The sequence below is a fragment of the Meira miltonrushii genome (assembly GCF_003144205.1).
Source record: "Meira miltonrushii strain MCA 3882 unplaced genomic scaffold FA14scaffold_15, whole genome shotgun sequence".
In the NCBI taxonomy this organism is placed as follows: Eukaryota; Fungi; Basidiomycota; class Exobasidiomycetes; order Exobasidiales; family Brachybasidiaceae; genus Meira; species Meira miltonrushii.
In genome coordinates, this window is record NW_020289957.1 from 9,842 (window position 1) to 31,089 (window position 21,248).

At 42.9% G+C, this 21,248-nt stretch overlaps 5 protein-coding genes across 5 annotated transcripts; 4 read left to right on the forward strand and 1 right to left on the reverse strand.

The window, feature by feature from the left end:
* Positions 1 to 1,574: 1,574 nt before the first annotated feature.
* FA14DRAFT_128527 (uncharacterized protein) lies at positions 1,575 to 1,769 on the forward strand (the record flags this gene model as incomplete). Its single annotated transcript, XM_025496867.1, has 1 exon — positions 1,575 to 1,769. A coding segment is annotated over one exon (195 nt), but the record flags the coding sequence as incomplete, so codon positions are not given.
* A 91-nt stretch (positions 1,770 to 1,860) lies between these two features.
* FA14DRAFT_162855 (uncharacterized protein) lies at positions 1,861 to 2,555 on the reverse strand. The gene has a single exon (XM_025499778.1). It carries the CDS (start codon positions 2,508 to 2,510, stop codon positions 2,133 to 2,135), a length of 378 nt encoding a protein of 125 aa, XP_025351525.1. The 5' UTR covers positions 2,511 to 2,555; the 3' UTR covers positions 1,861 to 2,132.
* A 1,495-nt stretch (positions 2,556 to 4,050) lies between these two features.
* On the forward strand, positions 4,051 to 4,848 carry FA14DRAFT_30312 (uncharacterized protein). The gene is made up of 2 exons (XM_025502153.1): positions 4,051 to 4,575; positions 4,632 to 4,848. The coding sequence occupies exons 1-2, from the start codon at positions 4,279 to 4,281 to the stop codon at positions 4,782 to 4,784; spliced, it is 450 nt and encodes a 149-aa protein (XP_025351526.1). The 5' UTR covers positions 4,051 to 4,278; the 3' UTR covers positions 4,785 to 4,848.
* Positions 4,849 to 12,006: 7,158 nt separating this feature from the next.
* FA14DRAFT_30406 (uncharacterized protein) lies at positions 12,007 to 12,435 on the forward strand. The gene has a single exon (XM_025502154.1). It carries the CDS (start codon positions 12,135 to 12,137, stop codon positions 12,366 to 12,368), a length of 234 nt encoding a protein of 77 aa, XP_025351527.1. The 5' UTR covers positions 12,007 to 12,134; the 3' UTR covers positions 12,369 to 12,435.
* A 2,036-nt stretch (positions 12,436 to 14,471) lies between these two features.
* FA14DRAFT_30442 (uncharacterized protein) lies at positions 14,472 to 16,223 on the forward strand. Its single transcript, XM_025502155.1, has 7 exons — positions 14,472 to 14,765; positions 14,825 to 14,926; positions 14,998 to 15,121; positions 15,217 to 15,294; positions 15,370 to 15,447; positions 15,516 to 15,619; positions 15,706 to 16,223. The coding sequence occupies exons 1-7, from the start codon at positions 14,527 to 14,529 to the stop codon at positions 15,929 to 15,931; spliced, it is 951 nt and encodes a 316-aa protein (XP_025351528.1). The 5' UTR covers positions 14,472 to 14,526; the 3' UTR covers positions 15,932 to 16,223.
* The last annotated feature ends 5,025 nt before the right edge of the window (positions 16,224 to 21,248 follow it).

Sequence of the window (21,248 nt, forward strand, 5' to 3'; positions counted from 1 at the left end):
TCGTCGTGAGCAATGAATGCCTACCACAAGGTGTATCGCATATCATTCGAGCTACTACTTATGGGTGGCGTTATGCAGCCGCAATCTCCAAAATGTAATTTAGGAACCGTATATAATACAATTGATTTGAAAAGGTGCACCATTCCTGATATCTTTTCCGGCAGGACGAAGCATGAATTAGAGTCCATATTTCAAAATCCTACTCATACTTATGTTACAAAGGCAATCTAAAGTAAGGGCAAAGAGATCAATTTGTGCGATGTTAGATTCATTTCTAATCTGGCGGATCGTGAAGAAGTCGCAAGACTTGATGGCCAGACGTATGCTTTGAATTAAGTAATACGAATTGAAAATTATGGTTGGATAATTACTTAAGTACATAGCACGAAGTCAGGATTCGTGCCTTCTGCCCCTGCTACTGTAATTTTCTACTGCTGCATCTTCTCTGCATTCATTTATGTATATCAGTTCTGAAGAAGCTTTTCTGAGCTACCTCACAGCGACATAGTGTTCGTAGCATCTCCACTTCTTTCCCGGACGGATCTGTGCCTCCGAAGAGAAGGATGCCAGGATAGCGAACAAGCCTATGCCTTTCTTCTCACTTTTTTATTTTTTAAAAGAAAGGATTTCGGCTGAAGACGCTGAGTCATTCTATTCTTTCAAGTAATGCGTAGTCTCTATGCGTCTGCAATCTGTCTTTACGAATGCTCTCGATTTCGAATAATAGTCTGAGTTCTCACACACGGCGGCGGTGTTTACGTTGAAGAGCTTACAAAACTGCTTTTCTTGCATGTTTTGAATATAGCTTTGAATTTGACAGAAATTATCACTGAAATGTGTAGAAGTCTAAATGACCAAACTTTCTCGCGAACTAGAAAAAAAAGTAGAAATAAACATTGTAATGATGAGAGCTGGCGCTGCTGAAATAAGCCTGATAACGAAACGACGATATAGATCTAAGCCTTTTCTCATTCTGTGTTGAATTCATTTTGACAGACCATTATCAATTTTCGTATTTTTCTTCGTTCTTATGCACTTTTGCACTGCCAGGATTAGAGGAAATTCAGCAAAAGTGAAATTCCGTGTATATTGAAAGGGCTATGGTGGCCAATCCAGAAAACCATAACTTTCGGCTGCTCTGTAAGTAAAGGAATGGAAATTAAGCAAATTTGCGCGACTGATATTGACAAGAATTTTTATCTATCTGCTTTGTTCGCGGCCCTCGAATGCAGTCACTAAGCCTGTAAACGTACGCAGTGGGATGCATTCAAGAGATTTGTAAAAACTTTAAGTCAATGAATACAATTTTTAGTATTGAAGAAAACAGAGTCAGAAAACTTAGTTACCATTCTCAGCTGTTTATTTTTTTGGTGTCACCGACACTTTTCCATACTGCAATTGCGCTTGCCCTCTATCTCATCGGCCGGCTGGATGCAGTTCAAGCCACTTTGCTCGTGATTGCGCAGCTTCTACGAGGTATTGCAGGTGCAGGTCTCGTTACGGCTCCGACACCTTTCGTCAGAGCATGATCATACGTCACCACACAGTATGCAGGCGTGAACGTAGGACAATGATTGTTCATCGAGGTTTTCGGCCGCGTCCTGGTCCTAATTGCCCTATTCTTCGCTGCTGAGAAGCACGATAGCACGCATTTGGAGCCTGTATGGATCGCTTTGGTGTCGTTCGCATGTCACATGTTCGGCGTGGGGTGGACGGGCTGTGGCATCAATCCTGCCAGTGCTTTTGGTCCACATGTCACAGCCGCGTAGTTTCCGGGCCAACACTAGGTTTACTGGGTTGGACCTCTGATTGGTCCGTTCAAGCCAGTAAGCTTCTTTGTGCTCTCGAAGACTTCCATTATACGTATGTTGTGTTCGGACAACACGCCGAGACTAACGAACACGCTGGCCTGCTTACTGCACTCGTACTTGGCCAGATTTTGTTCGATCGCGTCAAGCACCGTTACGGCGGCGGTGAGATTGAGAGGTGATTGCAAGAAGAACAGCGACAAAAACAATTATGGAGTACACTTTCCATCGATCCGTCGGAAATGCTCAGTGATACCATTAAGCGGCTGGACGCGAGCCGTCATAAGGCGTGGTTGATGCTCTATTTGTCCTTTCGCGCTTAGTTTACGGTAATACGTCTGATTTGCATGCCCTACTTTTTATTCGACTTTGTCGCAACGCACTTCGCGCTCCTGAAAACATCACGTATGCGACCAGCCCGAAGAACGCAACCAAGATGATACCCTTGGTGATCAGCATGCACGCTTCAACGGCAATAACAATCATATCAAAGATGTGCGTATTGTTTAGGGCGATTGCAGACGGACCAATGATGTTTAAAAGCATCATTCGGAATCCTAGAAAATGCGATGGAGCTAACACGACACTTGTATCTTTGCTTCCGAAGTTTAGCCACGTCAAGTGACCATCGTCGGTAAATCCAAACTGCATGACCATCTTCGGCTTTGCTTGTGTCCCAAAATCAATTGCAAGGGACATCATTTGCGTCCACTCTTTCTCTACGTGCTCCGTCTCATCTTCTTCGTCCGCTCCGTCTTGCCTTCGCATACGACATACTGCTCGGATGGGCAACGCAGCCATGTTGACCTCGTGTACAAAGGAACGTGATTGAACATCTAAAAGCACAGCGTCAGCCGTGTTGAACCATGGCATTGCTACACCATCTCCGTCAGCTAAATGTGCGTAATGTGTCACAACAGTGTTTGTGGTCACGCTTGAAGTGTCGCATGTGAATTCCGTGTTTGCCAGAGGTGAGCTGAGCACAACAGATCTCGTTGAAGGCATCCATGCAGCCTCCAATTCAAAATAAGCCCGATTCAAAATACTTGTGTAATCGACATTCGCAGACGAAAGACCTTGAAGAAAATCTCTGGCGTGATTCGGTACAAAATGCTGACGCTCAAACACCCGCTTGACGTAAGAGCTTATTGGCGTTTGTCGACCTGACGCGACATTGATGTTGAATGTGTCGAGAGCCTGCTGCGTGGGATTAGAGATATTGAGCGTTGGTGTAGTGATGTAGAGAAGGACTGCGAGAAACCAGAGGACGGGCAAAAAGAAGAGCGCCTCGACGATGCGCTTCCCTATCATGACGGCAAGACCAAATTTGGTCGCCCTCAGCGAGGTTTTTGCAAAAACGACTTGTCTTTCGTTATTCGAAGCGTCGCCCTGATGGATGTCAGAAGGTGGAGCTAAGAAAAACCCTGCCGCGCGCTCAATAATTGCTGGATTGATTCTCCCCGCTTCCTTCTTTGGCGCGGCGCCGGCTTCGATTGTCTGCAGAACGGCAGGAACACACTGAATGTTAAAGAGAGATTCACCATACACAGTATTACGTCTGTGCAATCACACAGGAAGCATACTTTGAGCCCGTAAAGGTTAAAACCCGTTTAACGTGTTATTTTTTATGGTGGCTACATTGCGAACTGTGTCATCATTTGGCGTTACCGATAAGAGCTCGGTATCTACATATTGACCCAAGAGGGCTCAATAATCACCGCAACGCCGCAAACCTTACTACTTGGTGCGTACCATCATCTGCGCTATGCAGACAGCTTGCAATCTAACGTCAGATCCGCCAATCTGGTGTACAGATGGGCACGCAGCGGATCTACCTCCGGTCTATTGCCTCAGAAATCGAGTGATTTCAACTTGCCCGGAAATTCATTTAGAAAAGCAAATATTGAATGTACTCTCATCCTTGAACAAGTTGCTAAAAATAGAACAGATCAAACTATTGATACAGCCAAAAATCAATTCATGGATGATCCTTAATTTGCTTCAAGAGAATACGACGTAGGCAGGATTTGAGTACCATTTCTTTTCGACCACCTTACCTTTAGCGCGCATCGCCAAACGGAACAGTGATCAAGATTGGCCGACCCATGATAGCAGTAAGAGGCATACGTTGATGCGGCTCTTTACGCCTTTCTTCCTTACGGTCAATTGAAGGCGCGAGCATGCGTCTACTAGTAGATTTGCGCGTATCGATATGAATTCTATACTTGATTTGCCATTCGACGAATGCCAGAATGTTGCGAAAGAACCTGACATATTATGTCGAATCGGCCCATAATTAACTCTTAAGGCTAAATCGATCATTATACTGCGTTGAAATTGATCTAACAAAAGATTAATGTCAATTCATCTTCGTTAAGGTGTTGATGAATAGTAGCAGCAAAATCTCTTTGTAAAGCTCGTTCTCGGGCCTTTCCAGAAAACAGAAACAAAGAAGAATACTTCACTTAGAATGAACAGTGCTACTCCCATTGTAATACCTTTTTGTACTTCATACAGAATCACCTTCAGTCCCTCACAAATGCAAGATATTATCTATCCCGCATTCATTTATGAGGCAAAATCAGACAAGAATCCCATCCTATGGGCGGAAAATCAAGTGGCTGTAGGCGCAGCCCGAGCATTAGGCCTTCTGGACGAGCTTGCAGAATTATCCGGAAAACCTTACATACCGTATATTGTGGCTGCAACTTCAGCTGGCGCGCAATGGCAGTTCCATCTCGCCTACCGCTTGGGTAATTCACGCATTGTAAGTTTGCCACGTAATAATATCTGCCGGATTGCTCACTGATACTGAGTAAATAGTTTCTCCTACCTTTGCTCGACAAACCGCTCTGGATACGCAATCATATGGAGCGGGTGATGTTACTGACCATCATTCATCGAATCAAGACATGGATCATTCAATCTTTTCAGCAAAGTATCAAAGAGCGACTTAATGCTCTCGTGTTAGGCTGACTCAACGGATCATTACTTGCTGTAAAAATGTGATGATTTCCGACCTCGTCAGACGCCAACGCATTGGTCGTAGCTTGTCCGTTCTAGGCAGTGCTGCTCGTACTAGCGATTTGTAGATCTCTTTTGCATCAATAGTAATGGCGAATAGAACAAACTTTTGAGTCCTTCTGTGATCGGGCAGAGATACTTAGATGAAGATCAAAGGGCGGAGAAGAACCCTTCTCATCAAAGTAAAAGCTAGCATAACAGCAGCGGCTTAAGGTGTTGCACTCAGCTTCCCTACAGATGGCTTGTTCAGAGCATAAGCGGTTTCGGTACATGCCTGGCAGTCAGCCGCATTATGTCAAATAAATTCAGTCGTCATTACAAATCTTTTCTTGAACCTCCAGGTACTCACAAAACGCTTTTCAAAATCTGGATAGATACAATCTGCTCTGCTTGCAGAGAAGGAAAAAACCGAAGAACTGCGGCACGCCTAGCCCTAGTGAAATTGAAGATGCAATATTACTACGATCTATGAACAGGAATAATATACTTGCCCTAAGTTCATCATTCTTATAGACTCACGATGCCAACTGTAATAATTTCTTGATGAAGGAAAATCATATCTCCTTGACTTTAGATTGAATACATTTCTGTTGGCCTAATATTTCTGCCTGATTGAGAATTAAGGATACTAAAAAGATCACATTTGCTCAAAGATGAAGAGAGAAAGGAATAAGATCAAAATCAAAAGCGGCCGTGGGAAGATCTTGAGTATTGAAGTTACAGACACTCTGTCCCTAAAACCGATACGTTGAACGATCAAAAATGATATTTCCTTACCTCCTTTCGGAGAATGTGAGAAGCGGAACACTGTGAGTAGGATGTCTAGGAATCACAATCAGCATCAGCTCACCGAAAAGCTTGAATTTCTGAAGATGGAATTGGGACAATAGGATGACTTGCTTCTAATATTATGACCTTGTGCAACAATTTGGACCGATTGCGCAAAACCATCGCGTTTTCGTTTAGTAGTTCCGTTCCCTCTCCTGAGTTCGTGCGTGACGTTGTTTCCCTACCTGATCCTGATCCTGATTCAATACGCGGTTAGTGGCCTTCCATCGCTGTATGGGCATGTACCTTGTATATTTCTTTCGTCATAGCAGGAAAAAATTTACGCGACCTCTTCTTGATTCCTTAGAGCCACGAAATGGTAGGCTTTCGTGATGTAGGCCACATTGGTATGACACATCTCCGTCCTGACCAAAATACAGTATAGGTAAGCAAGGGACAAGCGTAATATGCCCCGGGTTGTCTATCATTTAAAGTACGAATCGACTGTAAGGAAATGAGGCCTAGTGTCAGCTTCTAGAGCTCCCTTTTATGATGGCTGAAGGTTCCCACTCGGAATTTTGACGATATTGCATTGCTGCTGTAGGCTCTGATGAAGAAATATTACATAGGAGGATTCGGATCATAACTCTGTGCAAATGCGATCCAATAATCCAGCAAAATACTTGGAATTCTAGCAATGAAATCAATGAATGTGACAAGTACATGCGTGCGAACCTCGAAAATTTTGATTGCCATTGCCCGAAAGCCCTGTCTACAATCTCAAAATCGTTATCGGTAAAATATTCTTTGCCTTTGCAAGACTTTCGCGATCATTTGTTGGGTTGGGAAAGATTTTCGTCGGCGCGTGAGATCCTCTGCGAAACAGATTCATTTTCTATGTGGCTTTTAGATGTGCCTGCAATCGCATCGAGCTAAGATTCCGTCATGTCTCCAGAGTATGTCGATAGCAAAAAAGAGCCGGTCACATTCATTGGATGCAAGCCAGAACTACCATATGGACGACATCGCAACGTTAAGAAGCAATAGGGTGGTGATAGAATATTCTGTCATATATCCAACCGTCATGTAATGAAAATGCTCAGCAGAGCGTGATTTCGGAGACGACAGGTGAACGATCTCGACGTAACCCATTGATTCACACCTGCAGACACCGTGTCTTTGTATACGAGAATGATCACCCTTCTTTAGCCACTACTAGACTACCTCTGTGAGAACAAGAGAAAACCTTAAGTAGCTTTCAGGCATTGTTTCTTTCACGCTTGCACTTACTGAATCTGAAGGACGATTCTAGATCTGGCACTTAATGGACTTTTCGAGAGCTAAGAGAAAAAAAGTTCGTAATATTGCTTCGTCACTCATTTTTTCATATCGCTTCGCGTATCGTTTCGCACCAATGAATTTCCTCATGAGCCTCGTCGCGCAGTGATTAGGGGCGTGGTCCTGACCAACAAGGAGCAAGGGGTGGAAGCAGGGAAGATATCCATACGCTAATTGGCGCTTCGAAAAATCAGATCTACATGATGTACAGTTCATCCATTTTCTGACAAATACGAACAATGAATGGCTCGAACGAGTTGCAGGCTTGATCAGATACCAATAAGACATGAATGACACTTTGTCAACGTTTTTTTGCTTCGTATTAAAAGTCTGAATTTTTGGGGTCACAGGTGAAGAATTTCTTTCTAGCAAAGATTGGTCAAGTTTTCAACATCTCAACCGGTGCTGCTCTGCAATTTAACTTTCCTACCAAAGCTCGTGTATTCTACGTCGCTGACATAAATAGGAGACCTAGGCGTTTATTTTACGAGAGCTGGACGTTTAAGAAAAAACTTTCCCTTTACAATTTTACATTATTTCTCACTGGCCTGAGGGCGTATCACTTAAAGTTTAATTGCCGCTATGCTTTCCGAGCCTTTGAGCGATGATGTATCTCAGGTGCTGGTGCTACTTCCCAGTCTTTTTTTTTTGCGCACACGTCATAGAAATTGTCAAGTGAAAACGGAATGCTGATGATCTTTGTCTCATAGGCCTTCATATCCCTTGTCCTGCCGTTTAGATAATGTTGGGAAGAGTTAGCCTCGAGCACGATCTTGACACATAGCATCTAGTGCACACTTCTCGAACTGGTTTGAAAGGGAGGCTCACTGTGATGTAACTTCCTTCTCGTTTTTGCCGGGATCCGGTGACGGCGTTTTCTATCACAACGAATAAGTTGACGCGGGAGATATGAAAATACATACGCAAGATTGCGCATAATTCCTCTAGACGCTTTCTTGCACACAACATCACAGTTAAGCGTCAATGGACTGAAGGTCTGTTGATTACGTGTCTATATCTACGCAGATCAAAAGCAGGCTTGTGGTTTTGAGCTCCACGAATTTAGGGCAGGCAAAACACTAATTAAATCATACGTAAACCGAAATCTGTAGGATTAGCGCGATCTCAAAAGGCACATCTATGCACTGTCTACCTTGAAATCCAGTCTCCCTCATTTCCCCTCATAGTAAGGCTTGTGGTTTTGAGCTCCACAAATTTAGGGCAGGCAAAACACTAATTACATCATACATAATCCGAAATCTGTAGGATTGGCGCGATCTCAAAAGGCGCATCTATGCACTCACTGTCTACCTTGAGACAGGGTCTACCGTGAAATCCTGTCTCCCTCATTTCCCCTCATAGATTGTATGCAACATTGTATAGCGTCCGTGCTATAAATCTTGCACAAATACAGCGTGTGGGATTCCTCAGATCGCTGCTCTTTCTTCGTTCCTCGCATCTGTGCGTTCCGCTGCATTCATGAACATTCTGGGTCGGAGGCGTGGAAAGAAATTCGTGCAGTGAAGTTTGGTCGGAATTTATGTGTGAAGAAAAGGATATACCTTGCCAGAAAGATCCAATCTCCAGGTTCCACCTCATCTTTCATTGCCACAAATAATCATAGCAGGGAATGTGCTCGCTGAGATCTTTACTTATGCCGCAAGCTCGATAACTCTGACGCGATGATTTTGTCTTTACCCGCAGAAGTGTTAGCAACGATTTTTAGCCTCTTGAATCCGAGCGAGAGATGTGAAGCTGAACTAGTTTGCCAGAAATGGCACAGAACTTCTCGCTCAATGCCCACCGTTTGGAGGGATGCCTCTCGAGTCGCAGGAAAGAATGCGCCTGATCCGGTCTCTTTGCGGAGGAAGCTTGACAATATACTTTTGCGATCAGGTGGCAAGCTTGATTGGCTAGCTATCAGGATAGGCGGTTCGACCAAAGGTGAAGCTGATGCCAGTCGACACATGCTGGGAATTCTGGCCGCGACGGAAGTGAAGCACCTTCGCATCGATTGTGGTACCCGTTGGTTCTGTCAAAGTGAGGATGGAAAACAACGACTCTTCTCGACATCCTTCAGCGATTCTTTACGAAAATCAGCGAGCTGGGCAGTTTCCAACTGCAGTCAACTACGATCCCTTTGCATAGCAACTCCGCAAGGAACAGAGTCTTTGGAGATTCACGAGAATTCGCCTTTTGCCAATAGCAAGATTAGTCTCCTTACGTTATTGTCAGACTCAGTCAGTTCCTTTTTCGTGAGCAATGCTGCTTATGGAACTCTACGGAAAGCAAAGAGCATACAAATTCGATCTCTTAGTCCTACTTGGGGCGTAGCAGGAATATCTGTACCCATGACACGACGTTTGCTACAAACATGCCAAGAAACGCTCGAACATGCAGAAGTGGAGATCCAGGCAACTGATCCACAAGAGATGTGCGATCGAGCTAACACAGCAGAATATATGGAACAGCGCTTTTATTTACCTCGATTGTCCTATCTCAAGCTAATACATCATACTCCAGACTGGGGACAGACAAAAATCGTCATCTCGTTCGCCAGTCCAAGATTACTTGAATTATGCATAGATGGTACTCTACCAGCTGAATATGTGATTAATTTGATAGACCAAAATCACCGTTCTCTCGAAATTATCGAGCTTGCGTCAGTCACAGGAACTTTGTCTCATGATGTTCGAGTTGTCGAGAAACTTTGTCGAGCACTTCAAAAAGCCGAACGCCTACGCAGGTTCTGCGCAAAGGGAGCTTCCGAGCTCATCTTAAAACAAATATTAAGAAGTGGTTTGAGACTCAAATCCCAGGAACTGATTTGCTATGGGACTGATTATCTTGATTTACAGTTCCAGACTACTTTTGGATAAGGGCAAGTACTTCACACCTGCTAGGCTGATCAGCTAGAGGCGAATCTTTCTATAGAATTGAATACACACATACCAGCCAGGAAACCCTTTGAACCTGGCGAGATGTCCTAGTTTAATCGAAGCTCTCTCCTTCTACCTTCCCGCCTTCAAGTACAACGCTATTTTGAAGATGGGGTTTACTCTCATGCTACAGCCCTATTGCACTTGGTGGTATCATATTTTGCCGTACGAACAATTCTTCAATCTGACGCTTGTACAAGAAAGATGCTTGTGGATCTTACGGCTGCAGGAGTGAGCAACTTAATTGAGGAAATAAACCGCTTAAGGATTATATAAGCAATTGACCACCCTGTAAACATTCCGCACTTCTTTCAACGCACATTAGATTCACAATTTAGCATGTTTATTGCAGGTAGAAGCCCTTTTCTAGTCTTTCCCCCATAAGGACGATGTCTAGAACCTAGCGAAAAATTACTTGCGTTACATAGGCCCACATCACCGAGTGTCCAGAGCAGTCTTTCAAATGTGGAGAAACGCTTGTCCGGCTGCCATGATTGAGTTAGGCAGGTCCGGACACTTTTGCATCTATCAAGAATTTCTCTTTCTCCCGCAAAAGAAATCTCAAACTTAGCTTGTCCAGCATTTTAAAACACTTTTACAAATGCGGTTCTGCTCCCTTTTGTCTCGTTATTGCATCAAGAATTAAATCTGGTGAGATTGTGAAGCGATAATGTTCGCTTCCCTCAAGAATAATGTTCCGTCCTCACCAGCAGCCGAAATTTCTCGTGTCAAACAAGGATTGATTTTCTGTTGGTGTTCCGTGATGGATGATAACTTATCAATAAAGGAATATCAAAGACAGGGAAGCTATGAAATTCATTTGAACTTGTAAAGGCACTCAGCCTTCTTCACAGCGAAAAAAAAAAATATCGATCACAACGCTTCCGAGAACCCTTGATCGTATGGAAGATCGATAATTGGATGCATTCGTTATACGGTGCCAATCCAACACCATTCTAATAATACATACACCAAGCGATATGCCTCGCCTGTGACTCTCTTACCGGTACGCTAGATCTTGACTCAGCACTAACCTTAGAAGCGGTCTTCAACAATATAGCACATTTTTGCCCCTTTTACTGTTTCCTTTTTGCATCACTAAAAGTTCAAACAAAACGTTGCATAAAATGATGCAAGAGACTTCAATGCATGATCTTCATCATGGAGACCCTGAAATGGTGACATGATGCGTGGTGTGACGCCTGTGTAGATTGGTATTACACTTGAGGTACTATCCAGTGAGTGAAGTAAATCTGATGACATCCAATCATCAGGAAAAAAATGTGGAAAAGCTGAACCAATACTAGCGATTATGCTACCCTCTCTATGTTGTGCAAACGGCAAGATCGAAGAATTCAACCAATCGGTCATTGCTTGAGCGCTTTCTTCTTGGCTGACAGCATCGATGATCGAAGGTGTTGCATTCCCAGAAGCTGGTCTGCTAATCAATCTTCGAGAGGCACCAGGAACGGCTTCATTGGAAGGTGGTGTGTCCATATGCAAGAAGTCAGTTAGCGGAAGTTCAAAAGAGGACGTCAATTCAACATTTGTAGGCTGTGCATGCGATGGCGGAATGAGTTGCACAGAATGATGTGGTTGCTCGTTATTAATTCGCTCCGATTGAGCAGATTGTTTTGCTTTTTTACTTTCCGCAGCTTTTTTGTTTCTTTATGTGTGCTGCTAGAGGTGCACCACGCAAGTCTGGGAAGCCTAAACATTCGATTCCTGATTTCAAACATCGCTGACAGCCGCCCGTATTTGCATCCCTCGTTTCGTCGCATTTCTTCCTTCGTGCTCTACAGGTGAAACAACCAGTTTTTGCTCGGTTGAATCTTCGCGATCGAGCACGTTTGGATGTGTTGGTGGCTAAGGAGGCTTTTATTGGATTAGTAGATGTCATAACCAATCATTCTTGAACGCATGCACCTTCTCTCCACACATCCACGACAATGATGACCGTTTTGGAGAAAATTTGCTCGTTGAGACGAGTTAAAACAAATCTTGCTACTGCGCGAGGAAGCGGAGTCAAACGGCAACTCCGTGCATAGAGTCAACTTTGACAGCTCTTGACGTTTGAGCCAAAAAGAGAGTTTCGATAGATAACGGAGCTTGGCCGTGTGCGCTGTACGTATAAATTTCTTATCTTTCACTTTTTTTCGTACAGGCACAGACACTTTTGTTGTTTTAATGTAATCGCGCGCAACAAAGAAGCAGCCCCACAGCAGTCATCGTGCAACGTATCGAATCATAGTATAAAATGTTCAAAGAAAAGTGCGGCACTTTTGCCGTGGAACAGTACGCGTGTTATCTGACAGAATACAAACAATCTTTGGCCAATTTTTTAAGAGGAAGTGTCTATGACCTGAAGCAACAAGGCCGTGGGATACGCATGCAGGCTAGGCTTCCCTATGTCTACTCCGCAAATCTGTGTAAGAATAGGCCCGCTTCTTTAGCCATTAGAAACTTATTGTGCGCCGCCAGTGGTAACTAATTGCACGGCAACTACGATTCGTCTTGGCGCCCACCGCCTTTTCACATTGGAGCAGAAGTCAAGTTGTATACAAAGCCACGTCGGATTGAATGGTAAAAGATGCTTCTGCATTTGTATCTTGAGTGCTTACGTCATCAATCATTCTCTGTCATCACATGAAGAAGGCAAGCATCATCTGCAGCATCGCGAGACGCCAATTGCGATTTGCTGTACACCGATTGCAAGTGACTCTCATGGTTTTCCTTTGTTTCTTGTCGAAAATCTACAAAAAAAAGGTTTGATCGTCTCTTGTCTGATACAAGCAATGTAAACTGGAAAAGAAGACAAAAGGAACTTTTTTTGGTCTTTTTTCCAAAACGCGCCATGTTATCAATCACCATACTGCCTGCGCCTAGAGCAATCAAAAGGACGCACATTTGCAGGGTACCCTATCATTTGATTTGATTTTCCCGCGTGCCTTTGTTGTTGAGACTTCAATATGTGTGGCCCCCAAAAAGGAGTTCCCAGGTCACAACCTTTGCGCAGCTGGACGAGTGCTTTCCAGATCAATGCTTCAGCTCAGCTTGAAGAATTTTCTGCAGAGTAGCAAAGATATTTGGCTACCGGCAATCGTAGAAAACTTGTGAGATACAATTTTTTTTGTTGGAAATTACCTTCAGTCATCGCACAATAATTGTCAATTGCATCAATCGCTACAAAGACCGAGCGTAAATGTAATCTTCTTTCTCGTCTTGATGCTTTCGGCACTCTTCCTGCCATAGCATATGTGCAAGCTATTTGACGGATTTTCCGTTTGGCACATGTTGAGGTTGCAGCAAACACATATGCAGTAGATCAGACATGCACATTTAGCCCTTTGTCTTTTCTTCTCTATGCCTTTTGTTCGGTACGAGCCTTTGAAAGTATTGCATCGTTCGACTTTCCTCACAAAGGGAATCAGGAAAAAATGACACAACGCTCTGATAGAATGCTCAATTTACAATCTATTTCACAACGAAACCACGCCGCCGAAAAATTACATTTGGTCGAATACAAACTTATAAAGAATGGTCTTGGTCTGTAGATAGTACATGTACAATGTACTCTCATTCAAGTCACTTCTTTCTCTTCAAACCCACACGCTGACCGGAATCTTCGAAAAAAAAACTCTCTTCAACACGACATGGTAGCTAAAACGCGAGAACGGCAAAAGCGCAAATACAATTTGGAGGAATGTTCGCCAATTTCAGATCTAACAGATTCAGATGACTTTTCAGAAGACTTGCACGAAGCCGAAATGACGGAAAGTGAAGGGGATAAGAACGTGGAGGAGGTCACTTCAAGTCTCGCTCTACGCAGGCACTATGATCCGCTTCTTTACGGACCAGAGCTCTTGTACAAGAGCAAGAAACTTCAATTTAAGAAGAGATCCCCGGTGAGCAATAGACAGCATCTGTTTGGGACCACAGAAAATATCAAATTCGGTGCCCGGAAGATTGATCGGCAAGGGCATATAGAATACATTACTTTTCATCCTACTCCGCCAAAGAAGGTGAATGTCGGACTTCACGATACCGTAGACGCTGTACTGCAAGCTTTCAAGCGTGCCTCGCAAGATTCTCTACTTCAACACATCAAGATGGCACTGCTAGAAGACAGTGCAGTTCATAAAATTTTACAGGTTAACAATGACTTATTCGACTTCTTCTTTAAAACTCTTTCGGACTCAGTCCGTTCGGTTTTAATAAGTGTTTTGGAAGATCGGGAAGTATGTTTCTCATCTCAACAATTGGCAGAGAATACCAAACACCTCGACAAGGTTGGAAAATGGGGTGGAACATACATAGCAATCTCTTTGAATCCAGCAGGTTTTGCGACCGGAATGTATGTAGGACGCTCTTCTATGATAGAAAGCAGAATTAAAGATCATCATGTAGATCTGGCAGTAGCTACGCAGACTGCATTATCTCTCAGACATATCGAGTCACTCTTTTATCAACATGCAGCCCGTGGAATCAGCGAAAGAGGCACGTTGATTTTCTTTCCAGCACACGCATTTCCGATCGTCTCCCAAGGTAAGTCATCAGCTTTGGGCTTTTCCTAAGTTTCATCGCACTGACCATGTCCCTATCTCACGAGCACGCTAGATTCTCAAACCTATTCAGCCCTTTTCGAGGCTATGTTGTGCCTGATCCTTGGCACTTTTCAGATGAACAAGGTTTATCTTGATTGGAGGTCAAGCTTGGGACTTCCTGCTGTCCCTTTTTTAGGGTTAAATTCGACACCATGCATGGAAAGGCCAAATAACTACTCAAACAATGTGGAAGCTGATGCCAATCCAACTCTAGCCTCTTTGAGAACAGACTTGCGCAACATATACATTAGGTATGGATTGTTGTGCTCCACATCTAGTCCAGGGTAAGAACAGAATGAGGAAACATGCATTTTTATCCGGTAGCTTACTCTGACCTCTCTAGCAGCGATGAAATCTCAAAAGAAGATGAAAGTGCACTCGAGCATGAGTATGAAAGCAAATATACTGAGTATTTGTCAGAACTTGCGAAACTTTTGAAAGCAGGGTGAGGTTTCCGCAATGAAAACACAAACGAAAGTAATCTGACTTTTATATTCATACACTTTAATGTAACAGGACATACAAGCTAAGAATTGTACGGGAAAAGTACAAAAGCAGAAATCAAGACTACTATAGCTGGAAAATGACGAACTTCAGCAACCGTACCTTGCCACGAAAGCAAATGGAGAAAATTCTGAAGGTGAGACAAATTCTGAAATGTTAAATACTTGACACACTTTGTCTCATTTTTTTTTCATGACATTTCATCTGGACATCCTTTTCTCAATGGTGCAGGCGGCGGAAATCGATAATGAAAGCAATCACACATTATTGCTTTCAGCTCAATTGGAGGTAGGAGAGCCAGATGCTTCTGTATGTGAAGGGTTCCATTATCTTCATATCGTACCAAAGTAATAATCTGACCCTGCCTTCCGATATTCTGAACAGAGCGATCTTTTCATTGGAACAGCTCAAAATTATCGAAAAGTCTATGGAGGGATTAAGGTGTACTTAATAGAAGTAAAAGTGAGTTTAATGACAAGTTTTGTGCTATGGAAACTGCAGCAGGGAGCTAAATCAGCCTTCAAACCCAGAGATATCTGCAGTTCCACACAGTTTTTCACCGAACAGGATGGCAAATCAATCTTGCCAATCGTCTTTTGAAATGTTGTCCGGCTGAAGTAATTCGCGAACGTTTGTGAGTAATCTAGTGCGCATTAGACAAGAAGATGCTACCACGTCTTTACTGATCGCATCATTGATGGGATTATCTTTCCTCTACAGCAACTTATTGGAACGCCTCAAACGAGAGAGCACATTTTTTTCCAAGCATGATTTGGACGTACAAGAGTTAATAAAAGGAGAACTGCCTGTCTCCATCCAAAGTAGATCGGTCGTAGCGCACCTGAACAGTGGGCAGACTATTCTATTTCCTGTGTCCCCACACTCCAAAAAATGTCTGGAACGAAATGATGAAGAAAAAGAATTTGTGAGTTCCATACAATCATAAATGGTAAAGTTTATTTTGCTTAATTCTGCTTCCACTCCCTCAAAGTTTTTTGCCAGACTGCAGCTGAACTCTGCCGAACCTATTTGGGACGGTTCGGGACAGCCAAAAGAAATAGCCGAAGCATTGGTAGGTGCCGGATTACTTCTGTTTTCTAACAAATTGCAGCGATGGCTTCCTGTCGTTGCCAATCTTCGACGCAGAAGTGTCATCTCGCAATTTACACATTTAGCAAGCAGAGCGGCTCGAGTAGCTAGAGCGTTGCAATACAACCCTGAGCTTGATGGACTTATGACTGCCGCAACAGAGCCTGAGAGTCCAGAGATCGACGACGACATTCCGGCCTTTCAAGTGTTCCAAAGGCCGCTTCCGCAAGCACACAATACAGTCTGTTTCCAAGTAAAAGGCTGTAAAGTGCCAGCGATCACCATCCCGCTGAGACTGGTACGAATGTGGTTTCCAGATTTAACATATCCCAGAGGTTTATCGATCTCTGTGAAAATCGACGGTAGACGGGCTCAAACAGCCGAAGAAGTCAAAATTTACGTTCGGCTTGACGATCGAGGTCAAGGACAGAATATTGGTAGATGGTTCAACTTATTGCAATATTCCAAGTCACGCAAGCCGTCCGATGCTCTTTGGCAGTATATTCTAGACCAACAAAAGATTACAACTTCAGAATCGACTTGACGCGCACTCGACGATTCTATTTCTTGATTGTTGGACAAAGCCCGTCAACGACAACGTGTCTGTGACGCGCCCGACATCTTCGACTACAACCTCTGTATATAGCGAGAGAAGAAAAACGAAAAGATTGAGAATGCATTTTTAGCAAGGCACAGGCACGAGCCGCCGTGGTAGGGAGAGAATGTCGCGACGAAAGCAAGATGAACTTTTCGTCTTTCTCGGAAAATGAAAATCTTACTGATGATTGGAATGTAATGACGATTTTTTAGCGCTGATTACCAACCTGCCGATTTTTTTCAGATTTTTTCTGCATTATCTTTTCATACGCGGCATCTTTTCATACGCGGCACTGATGATGAAGCCGGGGAGCGAGTCACTCCCTCGAAATAATAGCGATGCTTTCATCACTCTTTCTTGTCATTGTCTGTACTCGATTTCTCAATTAAATTCGTACCCTTGTGATGCCCAATTACAATAATATCTAGGCTGAGAAAGGTTTCAAGATCCAATGAAAGTTGATGCAATGTGCCGCAGAGTTGGCCTAAGTAAGGGTAAAATTACTTCGCTAGAAGGCAAGTTTGCAGCGACAGTTCTACTACAGCTCTATGTACTTCTTTGTACAGGTTGAATGCCTCTAGATCAACAATGTCGCACGAAACATTCTCCCAACTTCCCATTTTATAAAATTAGATTATTTGATTCAAGCTTGACATCAAGTTCTGTGAACAATTCTGAGGCATATGGAAGTTTCTCGGCTATGTAGGCCGGAAGCAAGGACCAACCGAAGTCCTAAGAGAAGCCCCATCATCTATCACAAGGCCGTACATACCTCCAGAGCCCGAGAGGAGCACATACGAATCACGAAAACCAAAAAGATGGCTACAATTAAATAGCGTCAATTGTAATAATTTACAAAATTTGGATGTCAGCTTCCTTATAGGTTGCTTCACCGCAATGACTTCAATTTCTGGCTCTGGAATATCTTTCGACCCTACCAGGTATATCAGTCTTACCCGTGAAACCTCTAAAAGCAGAGCCTTGCCAACCGCGACCAGTGACCACTTGGAATGGACGAAAGCTGATTTCCTCGCCAGTAGGAATTCGATGTCGATGAGTTTGCTTGTATCAAACTAGAGATGGACAAAATTTGCTCCAAAGATTTCCATTGCCTCTGGTGAGAATAGTATTTCCAATCTGGCGTAAGCTTTCGGAAAGGAACAAGGCGTGATACGAAAGCGCGGGAGGCACGAGCTGATTTAGTCTCAGAAAGAAACCTTGTCCTTCTACTTGCCAGCGTATCAGTCGTTTAGCCTTTTTTCACTTGCATCATCACTAGTATCACTTCAGGTATGCTGCTTAGCCTCGCACATAGTACCAGTGTCGTGGTAATCCTATGTCTTGCGTGAAGATACACCAGAAACTGTTGCTTTTGCTTTAGTGTTTAACGGGTACGCTGAAGAAGCTCGATGCGTGGCACAAATAGCAGTGATAAGATTAATCTACGGCTGCAAAATACTGGTAGTAGTCGTCTCAAACTTCTCAAATCTCTTATAATGTAAGAAAGCGTTTGCATTTCTGAACACAATAGCAACACAACTGATAGCTTTTAACTTAAATATTTCACTTCCTTCCAGCCCCAAACAGGTAAACCGTAGTGCGATCCAAACTATTTTTTAATCTCACTTTCCTTGGCGATGCCTGGCTAATGGAACTGCCATAAGAAAGGCGAGAAACATGTGGTAGGAGAAACACATGAGCAGATATGTATGGGCGCTCTGATCATACTGTCGACCTGTAATGCAAAGGTGCGGAGGTTGCTTTAAGATTTAGCTGCCTTATTAGCGAACAGAGTGAAAGAATGATGAACTGCAATAGGGCATGCGAACCCTTCCTTGAACGAAATATGAATTTTTCTCATTCGTGAACACATGTTTTCTCATTCGTGGATGCAGGTTGTGCACAGAATCTATTAAAGGACTCAGCCAATAAGTTCGCATTTCTTCTTAGAGAGATTTGTGGGAGACAGCATCCGTCCTGCTTTACAAAAAGGTATCGGTTGCTCAAATCATTTCTCGTCGTGACGGTCCACACCAGAGTGCTTCAAATTTTACGAGCTTCTACTTTGAGATAGGGTGTGTCTTGTGTAGCAATCTTTTCTCTTTAACTGACGAGAAAGTACGAGTGGGTTATTACTCTATGCAATGCTTGTCCGCTCTTTCTTGTAAAATTAATTCTCCAGAAAAGGTGGGCGATAGAATATGCTGCGCTCAAAATTTTTGCTGCGGTCTATCCCCCACACGAAACCTCATGAACTTTCACGCTGCACGCTAATGGGGAAATCACCTTTACAAAAACAAAAAACAAGCAATTAATGCTCACTCTCTAATCTATCCATCTTCGGAAGAACGATCAATACTGGCAAGGCGCTCTAGTCAACGCGTCTTGCCAGTATATCGGACAATTTGAGCACTTGTTCACTTTAGCTCCTGCGTATTTTCCCTGATTAAACGATGTTGTTGTGAGGAGCAAAAAGTGAAATCAGTCAACAAACAATAGTTCAGCAGTAGACTTTTTATTTATTTTGTCATAACCTTAAGTAGAGATTGTTCGGCAGCTTTGGCTGATGGAGATTGTTTCACTTTGATTTTCGAAATGCGATTGGGGAGGAAGAATGAAAGCAATTTCATCAGAAAGGTGCATAAATATTATTTGGCAACGAGATGCACATCTATCGATAATATGGTAGACGTGTAAAATAAACTTTTCTTCCCCGGGCTTATGGATGAATTTACAATTTAAGTGTTGATGCAATTGACTTACCAGGTGAAGACAATGCTTCACTTTTCTCTCTGGCTAGATCGACAAGCATTCTAAGTATGATCGATGTTGTGATTTGTACAAGCTTTTGCTGAGCAACGATGAATGAGACCGCAGATTAAGATGGAACTGCGTCCATACACGCAGATGAGGATATTACACAGCCTTCGTACTATGCCTGACCACATAAATAACCCTGAAGAGTAAGTTGAGGAAGATAGTCATCAGCAAGACCAACACTATAGCATTCCATAAAACTACTTATACAAAATCGGAACAAGTTGAACAAAACCTTCATTTGAGCGAATGTAAAGCAACTTGAAGAGTATGAGAAAGTCCCTTATAGCGTAAGTGGAGGGAGTCGACAATGATACGTATTGTGTCGATTCATTCGATTATGATGATCAAGGACGAGAAAAGGCTGAGACCTCCTCCCACATTTCTTATCTGACGTAGCTTTTAATACCTCGTCATAGTCCCGTATTCTTTTATGATTCTGTATCATAAGCTTTACTGATTGGTTCAAATATTGTATGATAGCATGAAAGAAACTTTTATCTTGTTTTTACCTTTTCTCACATTTTTTTCTGAAGGCTCAAAGCTGTAACATGCGGAAAAATTTTGCTTCACCGCGGATTCAGAAAGAGTTAGATGCACGTTCTGGATGAAAGACAACCTATTTGTACTTAGTGAGTCTCTCGATGAACTTAGATATCAATTGTCCTAGCTTGAGGAATTTGACCGCATTTTACTGCTTACGATCTCAGCAAACGCTGAATGATTGGATGAGAGTAAAAAGCTTTCATCTTTGAGGTTATACCTAAGAATTCTCCAAAAATATTAAACATTCTTGTAATTTGAAAAAGCAATAAAAGTTGACAATTCAAGGACAACCTAAATTTTCTAAATTATTCTGTGATATTCAGATTAACTACTCCATGATGAGGAGGAAAAAATATATATATGAAATGATAAAGAGGTCGCACTGTCGATTAATTGCGTCTTGTTAACGAAAATTTGCTGTTTTTGAAGTATTCATCACTCTTACAGCGCTCAAAAGCCTTTTAAGATTAAGAGCTGCTATTGCGCTTTACATGATAAGGCAGACAAATTTCGACCAGAAATATGAAGCAATGTATTGATACCCTGATATCGAGTTGGTTTTTTTATAATCGCTCAGATTCTCTTACGGCAGTCTTTCTTGCATATCAGCGGTATGGCACCATCCGAACCTTTTTTGAGGACACTTGTTCTTAAAACCAATCGTTATCTGGGAAACGTGCTACATAGACAAGTTTTGGAGCGAACGGGCAAGTAGCAGCTTGCTGAGAACTTTCAAGTGTTCTAATATAGTCTTTGTTCTCAACCTTAATTGTAGGAGTAGATTGTGACTGGTACTCGCTGAAGCTCTTTTGTGCGCCTGGCAAGCTCAAAGATCCGGACAAACTGTATAGATGGCTGCCTCTGAGGCCTTTGACTTCCGCGGGATTCTCTGTGTATACGTCTTGGTGGACCATCTGATGGAGCGATACTTAATCCGATGGAGAGAGAAATGAAAGAGAGATCCTCTGACATCTTAAGAAGCAATTTATATGATTCACAGAAAGAAAAATAGGAATGAATCTTATTGTAGGGGGAGAAAAGCTGTTTAGAACGATTACCATGACTCTCTTAGCAAGGGAAAACAGGTACCGTGCTGTATTGCATTCTATCCTAGGTCTTGGCAGTTTTAAATGAGCTCGAAGCTGAATGCGAGCTACACAAGATCCTTCTGCCTTAATACTCGTGTGTCTTTATTGGGACAAGAAGAGGAACT